General features: G+C 30.6%; 1 protein-coding gene across 1 annotated transcript; it reads right to left on the minus strand.

The window, feature by feature from the left end:
- Positions 1–5434: 5434 nt before the first annotated feature.
- Positions 5435–14136, minus strand: LOC139490633 (uncharacterized). The gene is made up of 4 exons (XM_071277531.1): positions 14014–14136; positions 10731–10878; positions 8448–8682; positions 5435–7294 (listed from the first exon to the last, which is right to left on the minus strand). Exons 2-4 carry the CDS (start codon positions 10788–10790, stop codon positions 7053–7055), a joined length of 537 nt encoding a protein of 178 aa, XP_071133632.1. The 5' UTR covers positions 10791–10878; positions 14014–14136; the 3' UTR covers positions 5435–7052.
- Positions 14137–27111: the final 12975 nt, after the last annotated feature.

The following is a 27111-nucleotide window of genomic DNA, read 5'->3' on the forward strand; positions in this document are numbered from 1 at the left end:
ATTTCCCTTTGAGTTTGTTATTTTTGTTTATTTACTTTTCGTTGATCGAACCATATAACGTATTGCATAATAAAAAATAAAAACAAAAATCATATTTAATTTCACAGATCATATAAAATGTTGATACTTAAATATATATATGTAAATAGAAATAACGTTCCTCTCAATGTTAAAAATAAAGTGACAAAGAAATTAAAATGTAACTCTGGGGATGAAACTAAAATTTGGTTGTTGGAGTTTCAGGGAAATTTGGCGGTGTTCTGAGCAGGGATACAATGTTTTGCCCAGTTATTCTTTTCATGATTTATCTTTCCTTTTTTTACACACAGATGTTAAGAACTAATCAGATAGAATTCTTGAAAATCGGTAGGTTTGAGAAAGAACAGAAAGTGGAAAAACGAGTTTCGATTCTGGTCAATCCAATCTTTATTTACAAAATCAAGTTAAAAAAACCCGGAGGTTATCAAATGAGCTCCAAACAGAGAGAGATTGAATGCATTGACCGAATCGAGTCTCTTGCTTTGCATCACAAGGCATGTGCATTCACGCTAAGTGAAAATCAATCGGAAAAAATCTATAGATCAGACGAAATCTCTGGTATCTAAAGTTCTTTAAACTCGAATACTTGTAGCTTGTGAGTACAGACACAGAACATCAATACGGGCGACCAATACGTGATGGTGATCGTTAATCAAACGCAGTGTTGATTTTAGTTGGTTTTCTTCATAACCCAGAGCATTTAGATTTTTTTTTTATGTCGGGGTACATTTCTGTCAATGAAGGCAGTATAATGGGAAAATCCACACACAAAACGAATAAAGTTGAATGTGTAAACACCATGCAATGATGCAAAGAGGTTATATCACTGCTGAGAGATGGGATGTTAACAAAAGGAAAACTGAAATTGTTGCGTTTGTAATAGATCCTTGTTTTAAGTCGTCCATCTTTTCTGTATTGAGACGAAACGTAACATACCGACTGTTGAACTGGTGTTGCTATTGTTTAGTGTTATTGTTTAAGAAATAATTCATGACAGTCGTAAAGTTGTTTTCATTTAACCATTGGTTGGGGATTTATATTCGATTATTTTACCCTGAGCGTTATCGAGGGATGAATAGTTATCAAAGGTACCCGGATTATACTTTAGTACGCCAGACGCGCGTTTTGTCTACACAAGACTCATCAGTGACGCTCATATCAAAATATTTATAAAGCCAAACAAGTACAAAGGTAAAGAGCATTGGGGTTCCAAAATTCCAAAAAGGGTGCCAAATACGGCTAAGGTAATCTATGGCTTGGATAAGAAAATCCTTAGTTTTTCGAAAAAGTTTAAATTTTGTAAACAGGGAATTTACAAAAATGTCCACATTATTGATATTCATGTCAACACTGAAGTGTTGACTACTCGGCTGGTGATACCCTCGGGGACGAAACGTCCACCAGCAGTGGCATCGATCCAGTGGTATAAATAGTTAAAGGTACCAGGATTATAATTTAATCAAATAATATGTTTAGAAAATATAAAAAGGATTTAATGTTTATCAAACTTCTTTTAAAATGGATCGTATATCGGATTTAACTTGCTTATCAACTTTTTACTTGTTTGGCTTTATAATGATTTTGATCTGAGAGCGTCACTGATGAATCTGTATACGAAACGCGCGTCTGGCGTATTAATGCTAATCCTGGTACCTTTGATAACTATGTAGATATAATAAATCTAGTTTGAGAGATCTCTTATGAGGCGCTATATCGTTAAGTTGGTAACTAATATTTTTCAGTTGGTACTATAATTTTTAGGGTTTTGTATGATAATATAGCATTTGACTGAGCTAACATGACCGTTATTCACATTAACTCGGCAACATTAATCAAAACATACAGTTTAAATCAAGAAGATAAATTTGAAAGCAGTTTTTCCTGAAATGAAGAGATTCGGAGGCCTTATATACTATAGTATCCAAATTGCATGGATCAAATCACTGGCCTATACAAATCTCTTTTAAAATAGTATTTGCCAATAAAAAATTGCTGTAGGGTCTTCGTAAATCTATGAAGAAATATGGGTGGCATTAATGAAACAAATTTTCCAAATGAATCCCGTAGGTAATAAATCATAAATATAAATCTACTTTTCGTGAAACATATTTTTCAAAAGTTATAAATAAGATGCTTACATACTTACATCAAAGAAAACAAAAACAAAATAGTCAGAATTTGGACTTTCAGTATCTAATTCGTACCTGGTTTTACACCCACTAATACTAACCAAAAGTCTCATGAACACAAAGCTTTGGGACAAACTTATTAGTTTGCAAATAGTATTTCTCTATACTAAGTTGCATACCTGTATCACTTGTATATGTTGCATACATTTGAAAATCACAATCGATGTTATTTTAACAGCTGCAGTCGATTCCCCCAGTTATAACAAACCTTATCTGATAATATGAAAACTGTTTCAAGGTTCAAATATGAATTGTATCATATAGGTGTGTCCAACATGGCCAATATTTTTGCTCTCGATGTATCTCTAAATTTTCGATTACATTTGGGTCGATTCCTGTCATGTTGTAGTAAGAATTTTATTTCCCGAACATATCATCGGTCAAATATCGAGTAGTTTGGAAATCTTCGTGATTCGAATTTATATACCTATATGGAGTTATTTTTCAGAACGACAGGTCATTCTTTTTCAGAATCAACCCGGACGATACCATGTTTCAATGAAATATGTTTAAAGGCATAACATAATGACCTGTGTGAGGTCATTATTTTCCTTGATAAAAATGTAATCTATAATTTACTTCACAATTTTATTCGTCTGATAGGTTTTTGTTGCCGATTTGGAAATTTATTTTTTTAAGTTCAATCGATGATAGATGTAAAAGAAACCTTCATTGCCCGCATTTTAATTTTAGAAACAAATAACGTGAAGTTTTGTTAATTTATCGCTACAATGAAGAAACATTATCATATATGTGAGATGAATTTTAATATAGACTTTCATAAATAAAAAGCCAGATTTAACATATTCGTGTGTTGGATTTTGAAAATCTTTTTGAGTCACACTGAATAGGTTGATTGATTTTTGGTTGCTTGCTTATCGTCCAGTGCCAAATATTTCATGCATGTTCAGGACGATAAACGTGGAATAGGAAATCATACTGTGACCTACATGTATTTATATTCGTCTTTGTGTCAGTTCTTAACTTTTTTAAATGTATGTATACCTTTTACTCTATCAAATGATAAACTAATAGGATAATCTTATATTCTATTGAATAACAGTAACGTTACTTAGAAAAGGATCGGGTGCGGAGAGTATATAATTATATCCTGATTATCTGTTAATAAAATGTATTGCTATTCAAAAGACAATCTTTCTGAATTTTTCATTCGATTCAATTAAAATTGTTAAAAAAAATAACCACTTTTCCACGATAGAAATGACATTACAAATAGAAAAAAAAACATACCCCTCCCCCTATTCAATAAACTAAGTGGTACAATAAATTACTTACAATGTGTCTTGTATTTGTCATACACCGTTATCGGATGGTAACAATACCTTTGTGTCTTACTTCATGCAGTTACAGTAATATTTTTTATTGTGAACGATTTTTTTAAAAGGTTTATATCTAGATTAATTAGTGAGTTTTATTTCACATTCTAAATGAGCCGCAGGGCGTATTAAAACCTGAACGCCTCAGAAAGGAATATCCCACTTTAGTGTTGTCGGTAAAATAAAAATATATGTTGCAAATCTTTATAAAAATAATATTTTTTTGACGGTATATAAGTCAGATAATTCATATTTTAAGGTTTTCTTGTCGTAGAACACACCGAGGGGTGTCAGGATTGATCAAATGAAAGACCGATCGTCCCTATTGCATATTTTAAGGTTTTAAGGTAGATCATAAGTAAATATTTTTTGAGACAGAATTTTCTTATACTTAGCCAAAATGAAGATTTTACTATGCTCTTTTCAAAAATATAATAAAAAGTATTATACAAAAAATTACCAAGTTTTCTTTAAATCATTAAACAGTCTAACCTTTAAATTGCAAATCTGTCTTCAAATTTGCAGATTTAGGCAAATAACTAGACCGACTTTTTACTTTGATTGTACAATCCAAGATGGCGGTATACCATGTATCTACCTTAATGCATTATCTATAACGTAACGTTTCGTCGGTAAGGTTTTATTTCTTAGTGATTCTAATTTAACTGAACCTAATGTAATAACATCTTGAGGCAAAGTAAATTAAAACTTTAGACGGTTTTGGTTATTCTGGGGGTCCTTTTGGTCTTGATGTTTTCAAATGTTTTGTATTTTCACCTTAAGATTGATTTGTTTGGTGAACTTGATGAAGTTATTTAAGAAACATGTACCGTGAGCTACGTAGTCGATTTCATGAGTTTTATTTTACACACAGTGCATGTAAAGAGCTGGAAGATAAGAAGATTATCACAAACGAAGCGGGATATGTTCAACTTGTTGGAGCATCTTTTAAAATTGTCACTTTTTTTTGACGTGAATTGTATTGGTCAAAGCTTTAGTTAAAAACACTGTTTTCGTGAGCGTCTTTTACGCCTTTAATATTTATTTATCCTTTTCGTGTATTAGATCATTATATTGAGTCATTACATAAGGGTATTATATATGTTAAATAATTTGTGTTTTTAATTATGTAAATAATTGTAATAAATTATTTTTTAATGGATCCTTTAATTGTAATAAATTATTCTTTTCTTCTTTTGTCCTATTCATTGGTTCCCTTCACATAAACGATTCGGTATCATATGTTTATTGATTTTAATCCTTATCTGTTTATCAACTGTGTGATTTTATATTCATATAAATTCGAATTATATAAAAAAATTATTTTAACCGTTTGATAAGGTGCAAGTTTTGTATTATATGCATTCAGAATGGAAAGATGTTTACAAATAAAACCATTTCTTATATAAAAGATGATGTGGTTCAGTTCAATCAGTTATTAAAATCTTGACTTGCAATTCAAATTAATTTATTCAAGCAAAGTGCATAAAACCCCGAAGAAGTTTGCTAAATTTATAATTTTTCACAAGATTATGCAGACAATATCTTTCTAATAGTTAAAATCTACATGTTTCACAAGTTTGGTGAATATTAGTAATCTGTTTAGGCGCATTACAATATATTCTGCATTCAAAGAACTTTTTGACTTTAATAATTTGAACAAGGATTTCTATAGTAAATCCTTGATTTGAATTACAACTCTCGGAAACAAACCATGATTTTTTTTACATTTGTTCATATGTCTCAACTTGCCATCTTTATCTTAACGATTTATTGTAAAGATCGTCTTTTTTTGTTGAAGAAAAATAAACAAAAAATTACGATGAACTACATGTAAACAACTAAAATACAGTTTTAACCAAGTGTATGAAATTTTTTATGCAGATTTATTATTTGTTCAAAGTAAAACATAAAAGTTGACAGTTATCAATGGTTAAATACAAAATCACAATTTTAGGAAAACAGACAAAATACTACACTTTAAACTAAAGACTGAGAAACTCGAACACCAACAAAAATCATAGTTAATCCCAGGTCATTTCAACTAGTAGACCAAAGTCAGATAGTGAATATTCAATATAAGTTCAAAAGAAGAGATTGCAAGAAATTATAAGCAGCCCTTACGTCTTCCAACTATGAGAAAATCCCGTATCGTATAGTCGGCTATAAGAGCACCGACATGAACCCACGACAACCACTGAACTACAGACTCCTGACTTGGTATTTAATTATACATGTTCGATTTTTTTTTGTGGCGTTCATTCATTCGTCTGACAAACACTCTGTTCAGAATTCTATTAATCAGTTTTTGTGTAATGTCCTAAATTAGTTTTAGTTATTTGATGTTATTATGTGGTTAACGTGTTGAAATGTACTATTATATTATTCATTTATGTATTTCTCTATTTAGGGTGTTCTTGCATTTATTTGTACAGTATTCCCGTCATTTAAGCAGTACCTCGAATTACGAGGTTTGAACAGCGGTATACTACTGTTGCCTTTATTTAAACATTGCCATAAAACCAGGTTCAACCCCCAATTTTTCTCAAAATTAGTCAGGACTATGGCAGTTGTTACATGTATCTAATAGTTCGTTTCTATGAATGTTGCATTGTCGTTTGTGTTTTTTGCACTTGAGTGTTCTGTTGTTTCGTTGTTTTACTCTAATAGTTGATTATAATTAATTCTGAATCAGCAAAGGATTAACTAGTCTCCAGTTCCCTTCACATTCTTATAATCAGGGAATTTGTTTTTGACCCCGGATCTTATCTAATCCAAGAATGCTTCAGAGTAAAAGTTATAAGAACAAAATGTATACCAGTCAGTGCAACAAGTTTGGCTGAAATACATTTTGCACTTTTGAAGTAGAGTTCACTGTACAATTGCGCTAAAATATAATCGAACACTTAAAAATACTTGATTATTTGCCGACGAAAGAAAGAAAATGTGAAGGTTGTAAAGCAACGTTTTAAAAAAAAAAAAAACAGAGTTTAATTATAGCAATCGAAATCTATAGCGCATTGCAATTACGAACGAAGACACGAAATGACGTATCTGTTGCGTGATTTGTATATTTTATATTAAAGAGTTATCGTCTGTTTGAAAACCTTTCAATCGAGTTCTTAGAAGACAATATTGATTAAAAGCCAAAAGCTACAACTAAACACGTCTTACCTAATGATCGTTCCTAATTAAACATGATTCCAAGTTACAAGAAAAAACATGTGTGATACTATTGTTAATTTAATTTTATTTTGTAGATTTGCTTTCCTGTCTATTTTACCGTTATTTTGATTGTGTTTCCTCTCCGATTTGTTTGTATCTCAAAAGAGTCAGATATAAAATAAAAATAAGTTAATTCCCTTCAAGACTTTCATGTGACTAACAAGTCAGCCTCTTTGTATGTCAAATTTTTATGATTTTTTTTATCATGATTTTTATTTTATTGATAACATATCATTAAAAGTGTATCTATATATTTTTATCATCAAAATACATTGTTCTGAAATGATTTACATGATAAATATGTTTCAAGGCAAATCTCAACAGACTGTGTCGATTTCCATTCCTGAACACTGAACTTCAGAATGTCTTCATATTTTTGTACATTCGTTGCTTCTGACTGGAAAGTTGTTAACGTATTTTCGGATATGTCGGATATTTCTGGTGTTTCAGATATATCCTCGTCACTTTCAGCGAAATAAAACATGTTGTTTACTGGCGAAGACTCTACAACAGTATAAAATAATGTGTTATCTACTTGCCATAAGCTTAAGCAGGCCTCCTGCAATGTTTATTATATGAATAAAATAGATATAGCATATACGTCAAATAACAATCCGAAATTTTAGAAAACAATCAATCGGACGATAACAAAACAACAATGCTGTATAAAGCAAATATAATCTTTAAAAACAAAAATCAATGAGCAAATAATGGACGTCCGTAGTGTTATAAGTTTACTAAAATTGATTGGGCTGATATTGTTACACGCGACCTATTAATTTCAATTAACTCAACCATAAAAATAAGGTACTGTGTTTAAAAAAATAACAATTAATAAGTTATACCAATTTATATAGATGCTATCTCTTTGGACGTGAAACAAAGAACTCGATTGAACCAAAGACAGCTTGCCTCATATCAAGATTTTCATTTATAAAATTACGTTTGATTACAAATATATAAATAGTGAATTAAAAAACAAACAGTTTACAGTTTACATTTATACGTTGTTCATCCATGAATTGCTCGTTTCAAAGACAAAAACTCTTTTGAGAGAACAAAACCAATGCCAAAATACTATGTATGTACAGGGTAAAATTCTAAATTAATCTTTACTATTAATTCAGTGGTTGTAATTTGTTACTGATCATAATATAACACATTAGTTTTTCGTTCATTGTTCTGTACATAAACCAAGCCCTTTGTTTCCTTAACTGTTTTATATTTTTCATATTGCGGCTGTTCAAAGTTTTCTATGTGGTATGGGTATCGCTCTACATGTATGTAAGGTCGTACCGTAAAGTATAAGAGCTAACATCGACGTCTTTTGGTTTTATTTCGAAAGTTGTCTCATTGGCAATACTACCACATCTTCTTATTCATATTAAAAAGTAGCAACCACATGCTTGTTAATACATATCAGTTTTGATGGTGAAGTTTTCACATTAAACAGCATGGGAAGAGAAATTATAAATACAATTAATAAATGGAATTTTTGAACTGATATTAGTGCAAATTGTATCTGTTCTGTACATCGCCCATCAATCTAGTGAACGTATTTATTTATGTATAAATTCTGTATCTATTCTTTAAAACTAAGCATTAAACACGCACAAGTGTCTAAGGTTAATTGATGACTTCCCAAATAAATATTTACCTGCTAAACTAGAACACGAACTACTTAAGTTACAAAATGACGGCATGCTTTGTTGACGTAAGATTGGCGTCTCTAGTTTGAGGCTTGTTATACTGCCTAATTTGTTGTTATTTGTTAAACAGTTGTAACACGACTGTGTCCTTGACATTGTTCTGTTCTTTAGTAAAGTCTGTATTGTATCATGTATATTTAAAAGCTGGATCAGTAATTTGATGTCAGTGTTTCTCAGTTCAATCTAAAAATGATGAAAATATGATTTTTTTCCCGATTTTTTGTTATTTACACGAAAAAGAGATATAAGTTATATTTATGTTTTACTGAAAAATAAGATATTAATTATGAAACTTTGGTAAAAACGCTGATGAGAGGAGTTGTAGGTTTGCATTTTCTATCAACGTTCCTGTAATTATAGTTAGGAGGGCAAACATGGATATAAGGAAGCCCTGTTCAATTGTTTTGGTTTTGATTTGTGCGTGTAGAAATGTTTTGTCATACATTCACACACCGTATAAAAATGTACCCTTTCTTCTAATAATTTCACACACAATTGAATAATGTCATAAATATAAATATATTGATATTTTTAGTATATGAATACTTTATCTCCATTGATCAAAGATCTTAATCTACTTTTTCATTTTCAAATTGACCAATTGAAATAACACTTCTCATATATAATTTGAAGTAACATGCCATTAAGAGGTAAATATAGTTGAGAACGTCAAGGGTAACCTAGCCGTGTCATTAGTTTTCTGGGATATGAAAAGAGATGTCGACCTTGTATTAAAACACATGTTAGGTGCGACTAAAGGTAACTTTGATTTAAACAGAAAGAGGGAGGACCTGTGAATTTTATTCAAAGGTGGTGAAATTTAAAATGATGGAGGTGAAATTTATATAATTTATAAGTTCAAAATACTTAACCTTTTGTGAGGATGATTATAGAGCGCTTTTTAATAGTAAAGCCTTGTAGCAATTTGAATGCAAATCAAGGACGAGAATATGTTAATGCAATATTAATATGAAGCCTACTTTTAACTAGATTGACATGATGAGTTGCATATTTAACGTCATAGTTCACAAGGTAACAATCAGAAAGACAACTTGTCAATCTGCCTATACTTAGTCCTATAATTACGTCTGCTAGGCAGAGCAATAGATAATATACCGATTTACCCCGGCCATTCATGAATAAACTTCCCGGGGATCGAACCTACGTACTTCCGCACGTAGGCCAGTTCTTGTTAATTCATCTTTTAAGGCGACCTTGATGCTTCAAGACGCACAAGAAATAAGTAAATTTTATAGTTTATGTGTAGTATTGACTTAACTGTCTTCATATATTTGCATGGAACAGCCGATGTTCAAAGACATGTTAAAATATTCACAGATGAAGAAGGAAAAAATCATATATGCATATAACAAACACAACATGAAATAGCAAATAATAAAAATGGTTGGGTAACGTCCAGTGACAAGCATTTAATTTCATCCGGATCTAATCTTGACAAAATAAGCAATTAACGCAAACAGTTCGTTTTGCGAACTAGCTACACAGGGATGAAGAGCGGGACATTTAGTAGCCAAACGGACGCATAACTTAAGCAAGGCCATTATTTCCCGAGCAAGAAAAGCTAAAATAGGACCATACCACATCACCACCAGTGAACTATTTATGATTCAAACTTTATTTTGATATTTTACAGATTTCTTTTTTTTTTTTTTTTTAAAAGAAAATGACTTGATAAGAAATATAGATATTTGTTGTATATTCAAGTATTATAGTTCTTTTTTTCATGAAAATTAGAGGAAAACAGCTTAATTTTTAGGTGGGAACTGAAAGTTAATGCGTCGACAAAAACTCTTTATATTTTTAATTCTTATATAACTTGCATGATAAATGAAGGACGTCTGTGGGTTCTTTGTAAAATTGAGGACACCAGGAATTCGGTTTCCTCGTTCATGAATACATATTAAAACGGATTTACGGTGACTTTTAAAATGATAACAGACATGCTGAAATCTCTGCATGCTCAATTCATTTATTAGCTGATTAAACTTGTCATGAGACAATTTAATCGCTCAGAAATTGTCATATGGTGTTGATACATGTGTATGATTGAAGACCTTATGCGTTTTTGTTTTTATGTGTTATATCTTATTTGCCATTGCGTAACAAAATCGTACACCACCATTCATAATAATGTATGATATGAACAAAAGTATACTTTCCCTTTACAAAATTCAAGTTATTGAAAAACATTGAACGATTTAAATACTTACAAGATCATTCCTCAACTTGTCCAATGCAGTAGTTATTCTTTCCTCTGCTGAGCGTTCCATCGTTCTAGTTACGTAATTAACCACATTAAAAACACACCACAGTCATTAATACACAGGTTAAATTAACGTTGTCATTAAATGTTTTCAACTGAAAGAGACCAATTGAGAATCTTGTGGTTTAAATCGCATAATTAAAATCTGGCCTTGTATTGCAAATTAATCCAAAGATCACGCTACGTGCAAGTCAACCCTAGATAATATCCGAAGCTACTTTAACTTTCATAAATAGTATCTCCAGTTATATCTACCCAGCAGTTAAAATGCGTACATTATAACTTTTAAAAGTTAATGTGCTTATCAGTAAGGCGCGTGTTCAAATACTACTCTATCCTTGTTTTAATGGACAATTAACTGCCTGCGAATGAACTGTTATATACACCACACAACATATGCATTACATTTTTCCTTTCGGCGTCTTTGATTCAAATGCATTGGAATTTAATAAATACAATTATTTTTTACCTGGAAGAAAATTCATTGTATTTGTACCGTCTCATATTTCATTTATTTTCTTATGCACTTTCTCGCATTATTGACTAGATTAAGTTATACAATATAATAAATTATTGTCGGATTACGTTATGAATACTACATTATTAAAATAGCATAAACCGATTTGGTTCAATTCATAACGTTTTGACAAAAGTTGATATAAACTCCTGTATTGATCAAGTTTTATATAAACTTCTGCATTAAAAGATTTGTAAAGAATAGCGCAGAAGATTTGTTTTATCTTGATATGTATTCAATATATAATAAAATCGTTATTAACAGGAAATATATAAACCACGGGTTCCTTTATTAAAATCTGTTTACTCAATGCTATACAAATAATAAGAAGATAATTCAACTTTTTTTGTATTTTTTACAAATAAAATACTTTGGTAACCCCAATTTCAAGATATAATTTATTTTCACTTCGCTGCATGCCTTTTGATAATCACGCAACATGGGAATAATAGATAAAAAAAATCCGCCAAATCATAACTGAACTATCATGTATGTTGTATAAGTTCACGTCAGTGTACATGTGTAGCAGTTAAACTTTTACCAAATGTAAAACAACAAAATTTAGCTGGTCTTAATTATCAACAATTTTGAAAACCAAGTATTTCATAAAAGATCATCAGTAGAATGAAAAACTGATTATATAAACTATTTGAGCCGTTAAGCAAGATGAAACTTTATAATGCTTCAAAAAAGTTTTTATTATTACTAAACTGAATTTACGGATTCTATCATATTCCAATCACCCAATAATTAATTTGCCCACCAAGAACCGTAGGGTTGTAAGTAATTGCATTGTTCGTACATCAAAATGAAATAATAAGCTACCCCATATAAAAAGAAACTCCACATGTGGAAAAGACACTGCTCAGTTCAGGAGCACCTGAAAATATCCCCGTTTTTCCTTTTGCTGAGGTTTGTATTGCTTAGTCTTTTAAAGTTAACTGTATAGCATTCGATTTATTTTTTTGTCGTTCTTGGTTTTAGCATTGATGTTGTCGGGTTTTCCTTAAATTAGGATATCTAAGTGTCTTTTATATTAGATTTTCCTAGATTTCCTATTTACAGTATGTACATTTGTGTCGTCAAGATATATAAAATTGTATTTGTTTGAATAAAAAAAATGTCTGCAACTTTTTAATTTTGATGTCACTGATGTTTATATTAATGATTGGATTATAATTATGCTATAATTATTGAACAATCTTTTTCTTAGCCGCTGTCAACGCTTAAGTGCTTATTAGTTTGTAAAAAAAATAATTTTCTAAATTATATTATAAAACCGAAAGCAGCAAACCACAAAGTTTTTTGTTTGTTTTGGAAGACACTAAATCGTCAGAGCTTTTGTGTGAGTTCTTATTGATGATATGTGGAGTTCATTTCATACACTTAATTGCTTCAAACAGTATTGACTTTCATCTGACATAACATCTAATTTAGATACAAGTGGTTATACTGATAACGTTTTGAATGCAATCAATTAAGCCTTGCTCATTTTACATTATTTTATACGAAAGTACTAATTCCTTCATGCAGTGACTGTCGCTCTTACTTAAACAGGAAAAATGGTTTTATTATGTTCTTACTTACCAAGAAAACTTAGTCTGAACATGAGATAATTTTTTCCAAATCTTATAGAAAACAAAGAATTAACCTTGAAGTTTGCTATCATTATTTCTTCAAGTTAAATGTCAAGCATTACGTGCAGATAATAATCATATTGCATATTGTAGATCTGCTTATAGCATGACGAAAACTACCGTCATAACGTGAAACTATATATTTTTGGAAATGATTCGTTAAATTTATAATTAAGTCTATCACAAAACCTTCTATTTTAATTAAAGACAAAAACGGAAAGCATTGTTTAAAATATGAAGCATGAAATTAATTGAATTAACAATGGTCACCAAAAAAATACAAATATTCATATTTTCTATGGCAGACAAAATAGAAAAATTAAATATTGGGAAACTCATTGTACTATACTCAAAATTAAAGACCAATACCTTCTTTAATACACCTTATCGCTATTCCTGCTCAAACTTTTGACGTCATACAACAATCACTTTTACATTTTGACAATTTTAAGGGAACTTGGGCGATGTCAAGTAATGGTGGACAAATAGCAATAAGGTGTATTGTGCTTTGACAGCATACACCCAATAGATTCAAATAAATACCTATTATATAAATTAACAAATATGTAGAGTTAAGTGTTTGAGACCACAACTTCATTCCCATTGCTATTGTGCATTTTTTTTATACTATATATAATTAAAGAGTTGTAAGTTGCCTTTATTTCTGCAGATGAAATAAGTTTGAAGACAAGGCGATGCTGAGTATGCTTGAATTCAACAACAACAAAATGACACCAGGAAGTTATCATACAGACTTCCCTTTGCCATTGGAAATATAAATAAAAATGTTGGCATTATTTGGTTACCATTTATAATTTCATCTTTACCAAATTCATAAAAATACTCTAAAGCTATGAACAAATCTCGTAAATCTTAAAGATATGACAATAGACAACCACTGATGAGGTTCCTGTCTTGAATCATACCTCAAAAATAATATTCTGTATAAATACATTAACTGTTTTATTTCTTCACTGAACTATTCACCTTATTTGTTTCTAACTGTTCATTTAAAGAATATTGGTGTTTTTGCAAGCTAATTGTTTAAAAATTTGAATGAAATAGATGATATTTACCACGTTCGCCAAAAGATGTCTATCAAACAGTCCATGTTTCTCCTACGACATGATTTATAATGTCATTCATGTTTGAAGAAGTGTGACAATTACATGTTGTTGTTAATTTCTTTCTTTCAAATTTAAATTTACGATAAGTTATTTTGATTCTATCTTACAAGATCTACACATTTGCGTATTACTTGTTGAGGAGATAACTAATTTCTTGTCAAACATATGTTTGTTGTAATCATCTTATTCATTTATCTTTAATAACACATTTTAATAAAAGATTAGTTTACGTGAGATAAAGTAATTTATGTAACATTATTTGAACATAGTCTGTTGAATACCGAAGGTCCATCTTAACGGATATAGTGCATTTAAAATGACCTTGTCGAAGACCTCTAAATAGAAACCGTTTGTTTATTGTAATTGGAATAATTACGTTGGTTGTTTTGGGTGTAATTGTTATTTGTCATTGAAATTTATTAATATAATACACTGTATCTACCCTTTCAGTTTAAAATAAAAGATAGAATTAGGGGTATTCATTCATGACACACAATCAGTACATGAACAGCAAAAAGGAAAAAAAGAAAAAGCAACAACGCTTTTATTGCCGTCTTTCATTGTTGACTTGAATAAGTAATATATTCCGCTCAACTGAAGTACTGGATCCTTGTGAGCTAGCTCATTTATATTCCAACTCATATTTAGTAAGATATTATAATAATATTCCACTAACAAAGTATTGTCCTATTAGCCGATTGACATTAATTAGCCATTAATCAATGTTTCACAATAACTGTTGATTTAAATTTGATATAGAAAATTTTAATGGAAATCGTTTACTTATTGTACTTCGTCTCGGGAATTTTCGCATCGTGATTGTTTAAAATTGTAATTGTGTTTGGTCATTGGAGAAATTATAATACCGTAATAACATCATAGTTTGTTGACTTGAGAAAGTAAGCTATTATAATAACCTCGCCTGTCAATCATTCAGTTTTATACTAATTCTGATATTCCGTTAAAATGTATTATTTTTGTTTTGTTTAGAGTGTTTTGTATTGCTTATGAGATACATGAGTGTACATGTTATACTAAATCATATCTAGTACATTGTAATTACGATAGCTTTTTATTTATTGTATACTGTTTCTTACAGCAAGCAAAACCCCATTTAAAAGAATAAGAAGACACCTAGCAGCTATACTTCTAGTATATCTTAAGCAAAAAAAAAGACTGGTTTATGAATTGCCATACATTATACATTGTAAGTAACACTTTACTGCTGCTTGACATTCGAAGTGTTAAATATGCTCTTCAAAACACAATCTATGGTATATTGACCAAATTTCAAATTGCATACCGATTGTCATTTAATGAATAAGAACATAATTTATAACTGCTGTTTCTTATTGATACATTGAACAAGTTTTTACAATAGCCTATAAGCATGAAAGGACAATAGTAAATTTATAGTTCTCAAGAAACATTTTGAAACACCTGTCTATGACTTTGCAAGTCAACTTATCTTTTCGTACGTAAAATACTCGACCTTTATAGTTCATAAAACTCTCCAAGCTATTTTTGTTGAAATTTTTAATAAGAACTCAAGTCCTATTTTGTTTTTTCATCCACAATAGATGCAATATATCGTGCTTTTATAACCTTTCACTTGACGATCTTGAAGCTCGTCAAGTTTTTTCTATTGCTCTTTATATGAATACAATATGTTATGTCTCATTAACGTTTCATTTGTTATGTAAATATAGTTTACATTGCTATTTACTAATTATAAAATAGTGATTACTTTGATTTTTCTAACTATAGAAGGTATGCATATATTTCAATAAGTTTAATTAAACAATTACACGCGTACGTATACAAATTTATAATGCATTAAGTTGTACCGAATAATTTGTCTTATGTTTAGAAAATATATAACAATATTAATTGGATGATAACATTGCAAAACAGTATATAATTTGCTTACACTTTCATTAGAGATGAATTAACAATATAAACAGTTTATATAAGATCTTTGACGTAAGATCGCGAAAAAAATAATCTAAATAAATACAGAATTTGTAAGATTTTAGTCTATGATGATTGTCGGAATAGTATTTATTCTAAGATCTCGTTATATATAATTAACCTCTTTTTTGTAGTTTCTATTTTCGTATGACTTGTTTATACATTGTAGTTCATTCGATTCCCTCAGTAAGTGTTTGGTAGCTTGATATGCATCTTCTTACTTACCTATTATGTATATTTGTTTTGATCACACATCGTTGTCAATATAATGGAACTTTATACGACTGTCATACAATTCAGAGTTTTAGCTAGCTATATACCAAGTTTTAATCCAACATTTTTTTAATAGGAAAATGTCTGTACTAGGTACGAATATGACAGGTATTATCCCTTTGTTTGATAGGCGTGAGTTTTTGTATTTGCCATTTGATAAGGGACTTTCTGTTTTGAATGTTACTCAGAGTTTGCATCTTTTGATATTTTACGTTATTTCAGTCAATTGATGAGATTTGAACCCAAAAAAACTACTTTTGCCTAAATTTGCCGGGAACTAGTTGTTGTTGACAAAGGAACATTGTCATGGACGATCACAATAATAACAGAAAGAATTACATTTGACAGCATGATCAACACATCGACTTAGAAATGAAGGAAGTATATAATTCCTTGGTAAAAGACATAAGTAGAGGGCGATCCGATATTTCATAAAACTGTTGGGTCGGTCAAAGGTCTCGGTTATATTTGTCTTATATTTGTCATATAGTTTCGTAAATGTCATGCTGTCATCAAATAAATTACTAATTAAACTCTCTTATTGTATAACATTTTTTAGATGATGACTTAAAAACATTAGCGGAACATTTTGTTTAAATTGTCATTTAGTTAACCTCTCAAGAAGAAATAAATTATATTTATTCGAGCAGAATCCACGTATATATATGTTCATGAAAGGCGTTAGTTATGTCAGAGATTATTTACTTTTCAACACTTAATTATGAAATTTGCTTATTTTTCAATCAAACATCACGTTTTCAAAATTTTTAAGAAATGCATTGCATACGAGTAAAATGTAATAATTGGTAGCGGTTTTGTAAGATATTTCTAAAGTATACATGTATCTTAGATCTCATATGTATGTGTTATATGATAACCTGGAAAAATATGTTTTATTAACTCTTCCCTCTTTTAATTGTTGATGACTTTGTTACCTAACGTGAAGTAACATGAGGGTTTTACTGGCGGAGAAGGAAACGATCGGTATAAATGTGTTTGGAGTTTATTAGTTTATTATTTCCAGCCTACAATTATATATAAACATTATGTTAAACTGTCTGTGTGTCCGTCCATCTAAAGTTAGTCCATACCGTATCAAGTTCAAGGTGAAGTGTTTAATATATAACCTTACATAAGATTATAAATAGATTAAACAAAGATGTAACAAACTAAATCATATTAAACCAATGAACTAATACAGATAGTTAGCTGACCCGTCTTTAACAGTAAATGGATTACGTTGGAATAATATCTTAATTGTAATAGAATGAACAAATGTATATACAGACTCGACATGGCAGTAAGTCATGGAAAATCACATGTAATCAAGTACTGCGAGACCAGCAACTATTTCACACAAAATACTTATGATATAAAGATCGATCAAAGTTATACTGAAGAGATAACGACAATTCGTAAGTTATTTTGTGAAAAGAGCCGTATGTGTGTGGACAAAGTAAATAACTGCTGAATAATGAAGACACGCTTCGTCATTGTTCTAAATAAAATGACAATACTTTATTCTTGGTATTTGTATTTGAAAGAATGACTCATTATAGATACCAGGATTAAACTGGTGTATGCCAGCTAAGCATTTCGTCTTCAAAGACTCATCAGTGATACTCAAATAAATGTACAATACCAAATAATGTACGAAGTAAAAAAACTAGTACATATATACCGGTTTCTGAATACAAAGACTTTAATTTTCTTATCAGTAGATAGTTTAAAGTCAGAATTTGGACTGAAGTTGAGCTGGTTTTTTCGAGTTATCCCTCTTCGAATACATAATAACATATAACAAGTAAATCTGTAACGCAATAATCATAGTTTTACGTATAGATAATTAAGATATACACAATGCAACACTATATAGGGGTAAATTCAGTAAAAAATCTCCAATTGATTTTAATGCTAATCTATGTCTTGAAATAATTTTATAAATGATTTATCTTTAGAAATTAACATCTTTCATATATCATTCATGAAAGTAAAAATGTAGTCCTATCTTTTGCAACAAAAAACATAGGGTCATGCGGCATTTTTGGGCATTCACATGGCATTGTTTACAAACACTGTAGATTCGCACTTAATTCCTTTACTGACCCCCATTACCTTTTTACCCTGTAGTAAAAAAAATAGTACATTCAGCATTTATTTTTTATTTCTTTTACTCTAGTTTTGATCCATCCATCAAAAAATATTTATTACAAACATTATCTACCAATCAGAAGAGCACAGGACTTCAGTTTTATACAGAAAGCTCTCCCCCGAATGGGCGGTCCCTGATGACGTATATTTATTTACTGAATTTACCCCTATATATAGCTACACAGTGGAATATTTTGCGCAATCTGTCTTCTATCATTTTCTCTCATAATTGATGATGTTATTGTATAAAATGTAAAACTGTTGATTTGCCCAACACAAGTAGAAATAAATGTGTCACTATAGCTTGCCGTCGTCGAATTATTTGTTCATTGAGTTTTGAAAAAAGTTTTGCAGTAATTAACTGAAATAATATTGCCTAGGTTCCGCTATAAAGATAATATTCTCTCGAAAAATGTATATATTTATTTTTATTTTTAATTTTTTATTGAAATCTGTACATTTTTGTTAGTAATGAAAAACATCGAATACCCGTTCCTTATACAGGCATCGTTAATGTTAGCAATAGAATAGGTAAATATATATCTGTTAGTATTTGTTAGTTCATTTTACAGAAGCAGTTCATCAGCTGTAGTTACTAAATAAAATACCACATTTTTAATTTGCTTTTAAAAAGTTAAAACATAACATAATAGAATGTTCAATAAGGAACACAAATAAATGTATGATCAAATTAGAATAATTATTTTAACAAACTTACAGATATTCTTAGTTTTATAGTTTTATTAAAGAATGGAAATTTTGAGGAAAAATCAGTGAAAAATATATAAAATTTGGTGATAATGCTTAACACATCTATCCGATAGAAATTGAAATAAAGGATACAACAGATACAGTTTAATTTGCCTTATATCTTAAATCACAATGAGAAATTGACATCGAACGTCGCTTGAAAAAAAAGCTTAAAGACAAAAAAGACGATGTAAGCTTTCCAATCCAGAACTTGTCATCTCTATGTAGCACCCTCGTATAAATTATACATCTTCAGCATTTTACGATATGGATGGAATTTCTGTTTCACAGATGTTCCAATCGTCGTTACCGCGATTCCCGTCCTCCTTTTCCCGTAAGAGGGACGAAAGATACCAGAGGGACAGTCAAACTCATAGGTCGAAAATAAACTGACAACATCATGGCTGAAAAGGAAATAGACAAACAGACAAATAATAGTACATAAGATACAACACAGAAAACTAAAGACTAAGCAACACAAACCCCACCAACAACTGGGGGTGGTTTCAGGTGCTCCGGAAAGGTACAAATGTGACCTACCAAATTATACTTATCACAAGGTTTGTATTTACATAAGCAACATCAAGGATGTAATATGAGGAACAGAACCTGTTTACCCTTCCAAAGTTTATCTTTTGGTCTTTCCCAACTCTTTTTCCCTTTTTTCCCCATGGAAACTCAGTCTATTTTTATCTTATGAGTTTAAATGTCCCTTTTGTATCTTTCGCCTTTTTTTTACAATCATTATCACCAATGTGTTGCCCAGTATAACGTTTCTGTGTCTCTTCTTACGAGATACATGTCTTATATATAATACAAGAATAATTGTATAATTTGTAATTTTTTTCGATTGTGTTCTATTCCTTATTGTGTCATTTTCTTAAACTATAGTGCATAACAGGAAATCCTTGCCCTGTCATCGAGCCATTCATCGCTCCATTAAAAATTCAGACAATTCCCTTAACATTTTTGTATTAACTTGAAGTGTATATCAAAAATGGATTAACGGTGTTAAATTTTGGTAAGCTACTGTCGCCACTTATATACACCTAGATAATGACAGCACATGTCATTTGACAACTAGTTTAGAATAGATGAAATTTGAATTTTCCCGCCGTTAACTTCCAATGAACATTCCGGCACAATCTGCACATGCATCACTCGTCTCCAAGCAGATACGACATTTCAGAGCTTATTTGTTTCTATTCAAAAGGTAAGGTTGCTTCTGAGAATGAAGCTTCTCACTTGGTGTTTATATTTTAAAATTTGAAATCTTTTTAAAATTTGAGCAGACACTATCATGACTGTTTTGACTGTGTGAAATATGCAAGTCAAATAGAACTATGGATATGTTATTGATTTGTATCGACTATGATGTCAATCCCCTTGTTTTTAATCAATTACATAATGTAAATAGTTTTTTGTTTGTAATGAACTCGCTGTTAGCGAGAGGTACAACAGGAACTACATTTCCCATTCCTGGGTTCTGTCGCCATATGCAATATTACGAGAGTTTTAGTTGCTGAACTTTTAGTTTTATCGTGATTTTCAAAAAAGAAGTTTTTAAAATTTGTTCATAGTGTGTGACCTTCGAGCTCAGATTATTTATTTTCCTTTAACATCTTATGCCTAATTTTTCTCGTTTGATTTTCCAAATTGTAGTATACTTAGATCTTATGAAGCTTTTCCTAGTATGTATATTTGTACATTATAGAAATATACGGATACTTGTATATGTTTATTTCTTGTAGTTTGACTTTTAATTGCTGGTTATTTAAAAGACACAACCTGCTTCATATACGGATTAGTATATATAGTAAACTACATGTCTATCATTAGCTTTATATTAGGTCAACTTATAAATACATTTTAGTACATTTATATGATTTTATTTCTTCAGCTGGGTTGATAGTTGATGGTATATCCATTTTGGTTTATATTGCTTCCATAATATTTAATAATCATCATAAAAGATATATTAAAAATATGTTTTATTTATGATGAAATGTGCATAAAACAAAGCTTTCACCTCGCGGTTGCCAGTAGTATTAGTAATGTAAGACCGATGTAAAATACCTTTAAGAATAAAAAGACAAAACTACGATAATTTAAACATTGTATATTTGATGAACAAACTTTATAGTCTGAAGCATGACACAATGAATTGTGTATACAGTGTCATTTTATGTCTACGTCTTGACGATTCATCCAGACAAATTACTATAATTAGGGAAGTTTCACTTCATGATGGTGTGTTAACATAGTTAACGGTGTATAGTTTGTTGTACGATTTTTCTAAATTAAGTGGAAGTCAAATATTTAAAGTGCATTTAAAACAAAATTGATCACTGATAAAAGCTCCCACCAATTCTAATTTTACAAAAGTTAATGAATTACATTGCAATTTGAAAGCGATGCATGTCGTATAAATAATAGTTTGCTCCAGCAAAATTTCCCCCGAAAAACAGTTGTTTGTGTAACTAACGCGTGATTTTGTTTTACTAATTATGTATAACGAATACATTTAAATTTAAAAGGGTGACACGTTATCTCCTAGCCTATTTTTAGTACACGATTTTGTTTCTAATTTCCCACTTGGTATCTTCATCAAATGATCGTGATTTCCGTATGACTTTACATAACTTTTGTATAGACTTTCGTCTATCCAACACTATCAGTCAAGATTAAAAGAAACGATGTATCTACTGAAAGAAAAGCAAAAAAGGGAAATAAGGTCAGACATTTACTTGACGGAAAAAATCCAAAGATCTTTTAGAGTTCATTTACTCTTCTATCTTGCAAAAGTTTATTAACATTTGACCTTTCTACACCTTAAATAAGTATTCCAAACTAAAAGACCAATTGGAAGAGTTGTTTCTGCTATGTTTCATCAAATGCATCTTGTTTTACAAAGAAATAAATCCTACGTTGTAAAAATCACGCTGATTCAAACAAAAAATTATCTCAAACTGACATTATCATTTGCTTGATTTCATGAGTAACAACAGGTATAATATCACCATTTATTTCCCCCTATTAGTCTTTGTTAAATTTGCACTTGTCAAAAATTGTGCAGGATTCATCTTTGTTTCAAAAAAATATTTTTGCATGAGTCCAACTTTATCCTGTCCAGTAATATCAACAAAATTTATTATAATATGTCTTTGCATATAAGAAAATAACCATCACTGGAAGTTAACCATGTAACCTCAAGTTTCCAAAATATTCTATAGAAAACCAAAAAAAAAAGAAATAATGCTGCTTTGAAACACCCAAGATATACGTTAATGACTCAGGAATGTTTTACTCCAATACATACACATGTCAAATTCAAAGGAACTTGTTTTTGTTCGACCTTTTTTCGTATGCAACCGGATCTGACGTACTATGATTTGGTGGTATTACTCCAACATATTTATTTTTAATCAATTGGCATTCCTGTTGGCACAAACTGTTCTCCTCTTTTTGATGAGTAATTTTTGTATTCATACGTGACTGATTTTATATAACAACTTCTTAGGAAGAAAGAAAAGAAGGTTTTGTTTCGGTGACTATGTTTAACGCATATATACCATCGAACTTTAGATAAAGGATACAACAGATGCAGTATATTTTGCTTCGTATATTGTCTAACAACTATAATTTGACAGTGAGGGTCAGTTGAAAAAAATTAACAACATAAAAGATGATGTCAGCTTAACAATTCTTTATTTCTATGTAGCAACATTCCACCTAATGCCGCATTCAGAGTATATATCTCCTAGTTGGTACGATATTCAAGTGTTTGTATTTCCTATCATGATTTCCTTGATAAGAGTTCAAAGTGGTTGAAATAATCCTTTCGTAAGTTTAATGGACGATATCACGAGTTGGTTGACCGTTATGGGATATTCGTTTCAAAGCTGATATTAGTCGATATGTTCCTAATGTCGTTACTACAATCCCGTCCAATTTTTCAGAATGTGACTTACCGAATTACAATTATTACTGGGTTTGTTCTAATATGAGCAGCAGGTTCTGCCTAACCTTCCAGAACACTTGCGATCACCCCGAGTGTTCGTTTTTAGTCTGCAGTTTAAGTAAGTTTTTTTTGTGTACTTTTATTTGTCGGTTGGTCTTTGTTTTTTTAGCCAGGCGTTATCAGTTTATTTTCGACTGACGAGTTTGAATGTGCCCTTGGTATCTTTTACCTCTCTCCTTGACAATACAAAAGAACATATGAAATTTTATACACAAATTATTATGTAAGCTTTGTTTATTGTTCTTAAACTATTTTAATTATGGCAAACGTTCTTTTCTTGTTATAATCGCGTATAGTTTAACGTGCTACACATTTAAAACAGATAGTTTATTTTCAATACATGAAGTTGTGACATCACGGAATGCCCTTTCAACGCGTGTTCGTAAATAATCATTGAATTTGGTCAATTTTTAAAATGTTTTGAGACCAGTAAATATAGAACATCTGCAGATAACTAAATGATTAACCATGCATGAAGTGTATGTATATGAAATACTGTTCATGTAAACATTTTTTTTAACATGCATCTGTTCAATATTTTCCACTAACAAATATATGAAGCGTCACAATATTCAAATTAGGCCAACTACTAAATTTTCACCCATTTTGTAAAATAGCAACATAAATCTTGGAAGCTTTCTTAGATACTAACCAATTCGTGTTTTAACATTTATCATTTTACACGTCTTTCAATATAGCTATTTAAAAATACACAAAACATTACACATGAGATATATAGTATATAAAATGGACTTTTAAAAATTAGCAAATAAAATATGCGACAGGCATTTATGTCTTTCATTTTATTATTAACATTGTCTTTCTTAAAATTGTTCTTAAATTGTCGAGAAATAAAACAAAACACAAGTTACTCTGCTTTTATGGATTTCAAATAAAGCAGTTGTGCCCCTCTTCTTGCCGACTTTTTTCTTTATTATTATGAGGATGACTTCATATAGGAACTTCTTAGGAAGAAAGATAAGAAGTTAGCAATATCCTTTAAATATACTTTACGCTATATAGATGACGTTCTTTCACTAAATTATTCAAAATTTGGTGACTATGTTGAACGCATCTATCCCATCGAACTAGAAATAAAGGATACAACAGATACAGTAAAGTCGGCCTCATATCTTGACTTACATCTAGAAATTGACAATGAGGGTCGGTTGAAAACAAAACTTTACGACAAAAGAGATGATTTCAGCTTTCCAATTGTGAACTTTCCATTTCTAAGTAACAACATTCCAGCAGCACCTGCATACGGGGTATATATCTCCCAATTTATACGATATTCCCGTGCTTGCATTTCCTACCATGATTGTCTTGATATAGAGTTGCTGCTCACAAGGAAGCTATTAAACCAAGAGTTCTAAATGGTGAAGTTGAAATCATCCCTTGGTAAATATTTCAGACGCCATCACGAGCTGGTTGACCGTCATTGAATAACCGTTTCACAAATGATATCGGATATGTTCCTTACGTCGTAACTACAATCCCCTTCCCTATCATGAATGTGACCTACCGAATTAGACTGTTTACCGGATTTGTTATAACATTAGCAACACGACGGGTGCCACATGTGGAGCAGGATCTGCTTACCCTTCCGGAGCACCTGAGATCACTCCTAGTGTTGCTTATTCTTTAGTTTTCTATGTTGTGTCATGTGTTCTATTGTTTGTCTGTTTGTATTCTTTCATTTTTAGCCAGGCGTTGTCAGTTTATTTTCGATTTATGAGTTTGACTGTCCCTCTGGTATCTTTCTACCCTCTTTTATGAATATTCAAAGATATTTTACTATAAAACAAATAGAGCTAATTGCATTTTTCTGTAAAAACTTGACATACTATGTTATACACATATACACATTCATGGATCTACAATCTGTCGATACCTGTAACTGGCATTGCACAAGGTCATGTTTTTCTCTGACTGTTTTTGATGTCTTTACACTAAATCCATTGGATGTTGGATGTGTATGGATTGATAGTGTAGTCTAAGATGCATTTTTTTTATTAGCTGTTAGTGGCTTTGAACTAGCTGTCAGATAACTGCGAGTACTCCCAGATCTGATCACTAATTTTAATGTTATTTTAATAAGATGTTGGAATACCAAGATGTATTTAAAATAGGAATGGTAATGCTTTCATGGCCCAATAGGATTGATTAGAAGCGTTGGTTTCTGAACGTCCAGTGTTGTATTATTTATACATGTCTATGTTTAATGGTTATGTCTTTGGAACAGTAGCAAAAAGTAAAATCACAAAAGTACTGAACTTCGAGGAAAATTCGAAAACGAAAAGTCCCTAATCAAATGGCAAAATCAAATTATTAAACACATCAAACGAATGGACAAGCAAGTGGTGTTGCAGTGTCTGTGTTTGATTACTTTCCAGTTAATGACCTCCTAACTTGCAAATAACCTTAGATTGGAAAAAGTTCAGGTTTTTATTTAAGACAATTTAGTAGTTATTCAGTTGTGCAAGGTTTTGCCTCTATGTGGTCTAAAGGTCTTTGATCAAGAAATGCAGTAAAATATAATCAAATTAGGCATGTTTCATTTGATTTAAAGATCATTGAACAAGCATCCTCGTGATTGAAAGCTGAGGAATTTCATTCGAATTCAGCATTTCAAAGCCTTATAAATAACAAAATGTTTGAAAATTCTAGGAATATGTATGACCTATGACAGAGATCATTAATTTGATGCTTAACCTTACAATTGTGTATACTGTAACAATATATATTATCCGTTCAATGTAATCAGATGCACATTTCGAAAATTAATGTCTCTTCAGTGATGCTCGAGGCCATACATTAAATAGATGCAGTGTTCATATTAGTTTTGAGACGATTTCCTTATAATTCTAAATATTGAGATTACGGATATATTTCTGAAACAAAAAGTAGCAGTTACAACACTAGCGATACTCATAGAACATTTATTCTATACCAAACATTTCTATTGCAAAATGTATATGGTATGTAAAGAGATTGCTAATACCATTTAAATTAATTAAGTATAAATTTAATCCGACGGGTGCTGTGTACGGTGCATGAAATGCTTACCCTTCCGGAGCACCTAATTTCACTCCCGGTTTTTCGTGTATTTCGTGTTGTTTCTTATTTATTATTTATAACTGTTGATGTAAATGTCGTTTGGTTGGATGGGTCTTTGTTTACTTCTTGGTTTTGATTTTTATTGTCTTTCAAACGTTTTAACATTTAAATTATGTCAGTCAACGTTTCTGTTTGTTTTTTGTTAAAAATTAATTGAAAATATGCACCTGAATAGGTTTTCGTTTAAAATTGTTGACAAAAAAAACCGACAAAAGTTTGATAATACACACACAAAATTGTTATAAATGTTCTCCACATCGAACGATGGGGATGTGATACAATTGCCGTTTATTTCTGTCTTTAATTAAGGTCGGGGGAATAAAACAAAATCACATCTAAATAGTCTCACGGAGCTTCAAATGAGTACATTTAAAATTTTATAAACCTTCAAAGTTTCGATGTTGACATACGAAAAAACTTAAACACAATGAACACCGTGCGGTAATCAATATCGTATCTCTCTGAAATCAAATAAATGCAATGACATGCATTTTTAGAATAAAAACCTCGAATTAATCATAAACAAAGGATAAACGAACGAAGGGAATACATGTTTTTTAATTAACAAATGATTAACGAGATCTTGATTCACTTTCTTTTCAAACATATTGCTTTGGTGAAGTGTAGACTAGAAAAAAAACTTGGAATGCACTTTAATTTGGATTTGCTCAAACTTGGTCCAGTTGGCTGTTTGTTATTTTTTGTTCCACATTGCATGCTTTACCCTGTAATAACTACTAAATAATTTGAGTTTTATTTAT

This window comes from Mytilus edulis, chromosome 10, assembly GCF_963676685.1.
Source record: "Mytilus edulis chromosome 10, xbMytEdul2.2, whole genome shotgun sequence".
Classification (NCBI taxonomy): Eukaryota; Metazoa; Mollusca; class Bivalvia; order Mytilida; family Mytilidae; genus Mytilus; species Mytilus edulis.

Excerpts from the sequence above, each read along its gene's own strand:
- LOC139490633 (XM_071277531.1), bottom strand. The coding sequence starts at position 10,790 with ATGGAACGCTCAGCAGAGGAAAGAATAACTACTGCATTGGACAAGTTG. Across the intron at positions 8,683-10,730 it reads ACAAGTTGAGGAATGATCTT|ATTGAACTGAGAAACACTGA; the intron begins GTAAGTATTTAA and ends CATCATTTTTAG. Across the intron at positions 7,295-8,447 it reads TTCGTGTTCTAGTTTAGCAG|AGTCTTCGCCAGTAAACAAC; the intron begins GTAAATATTTAT and ends ATACTGTTGTAG.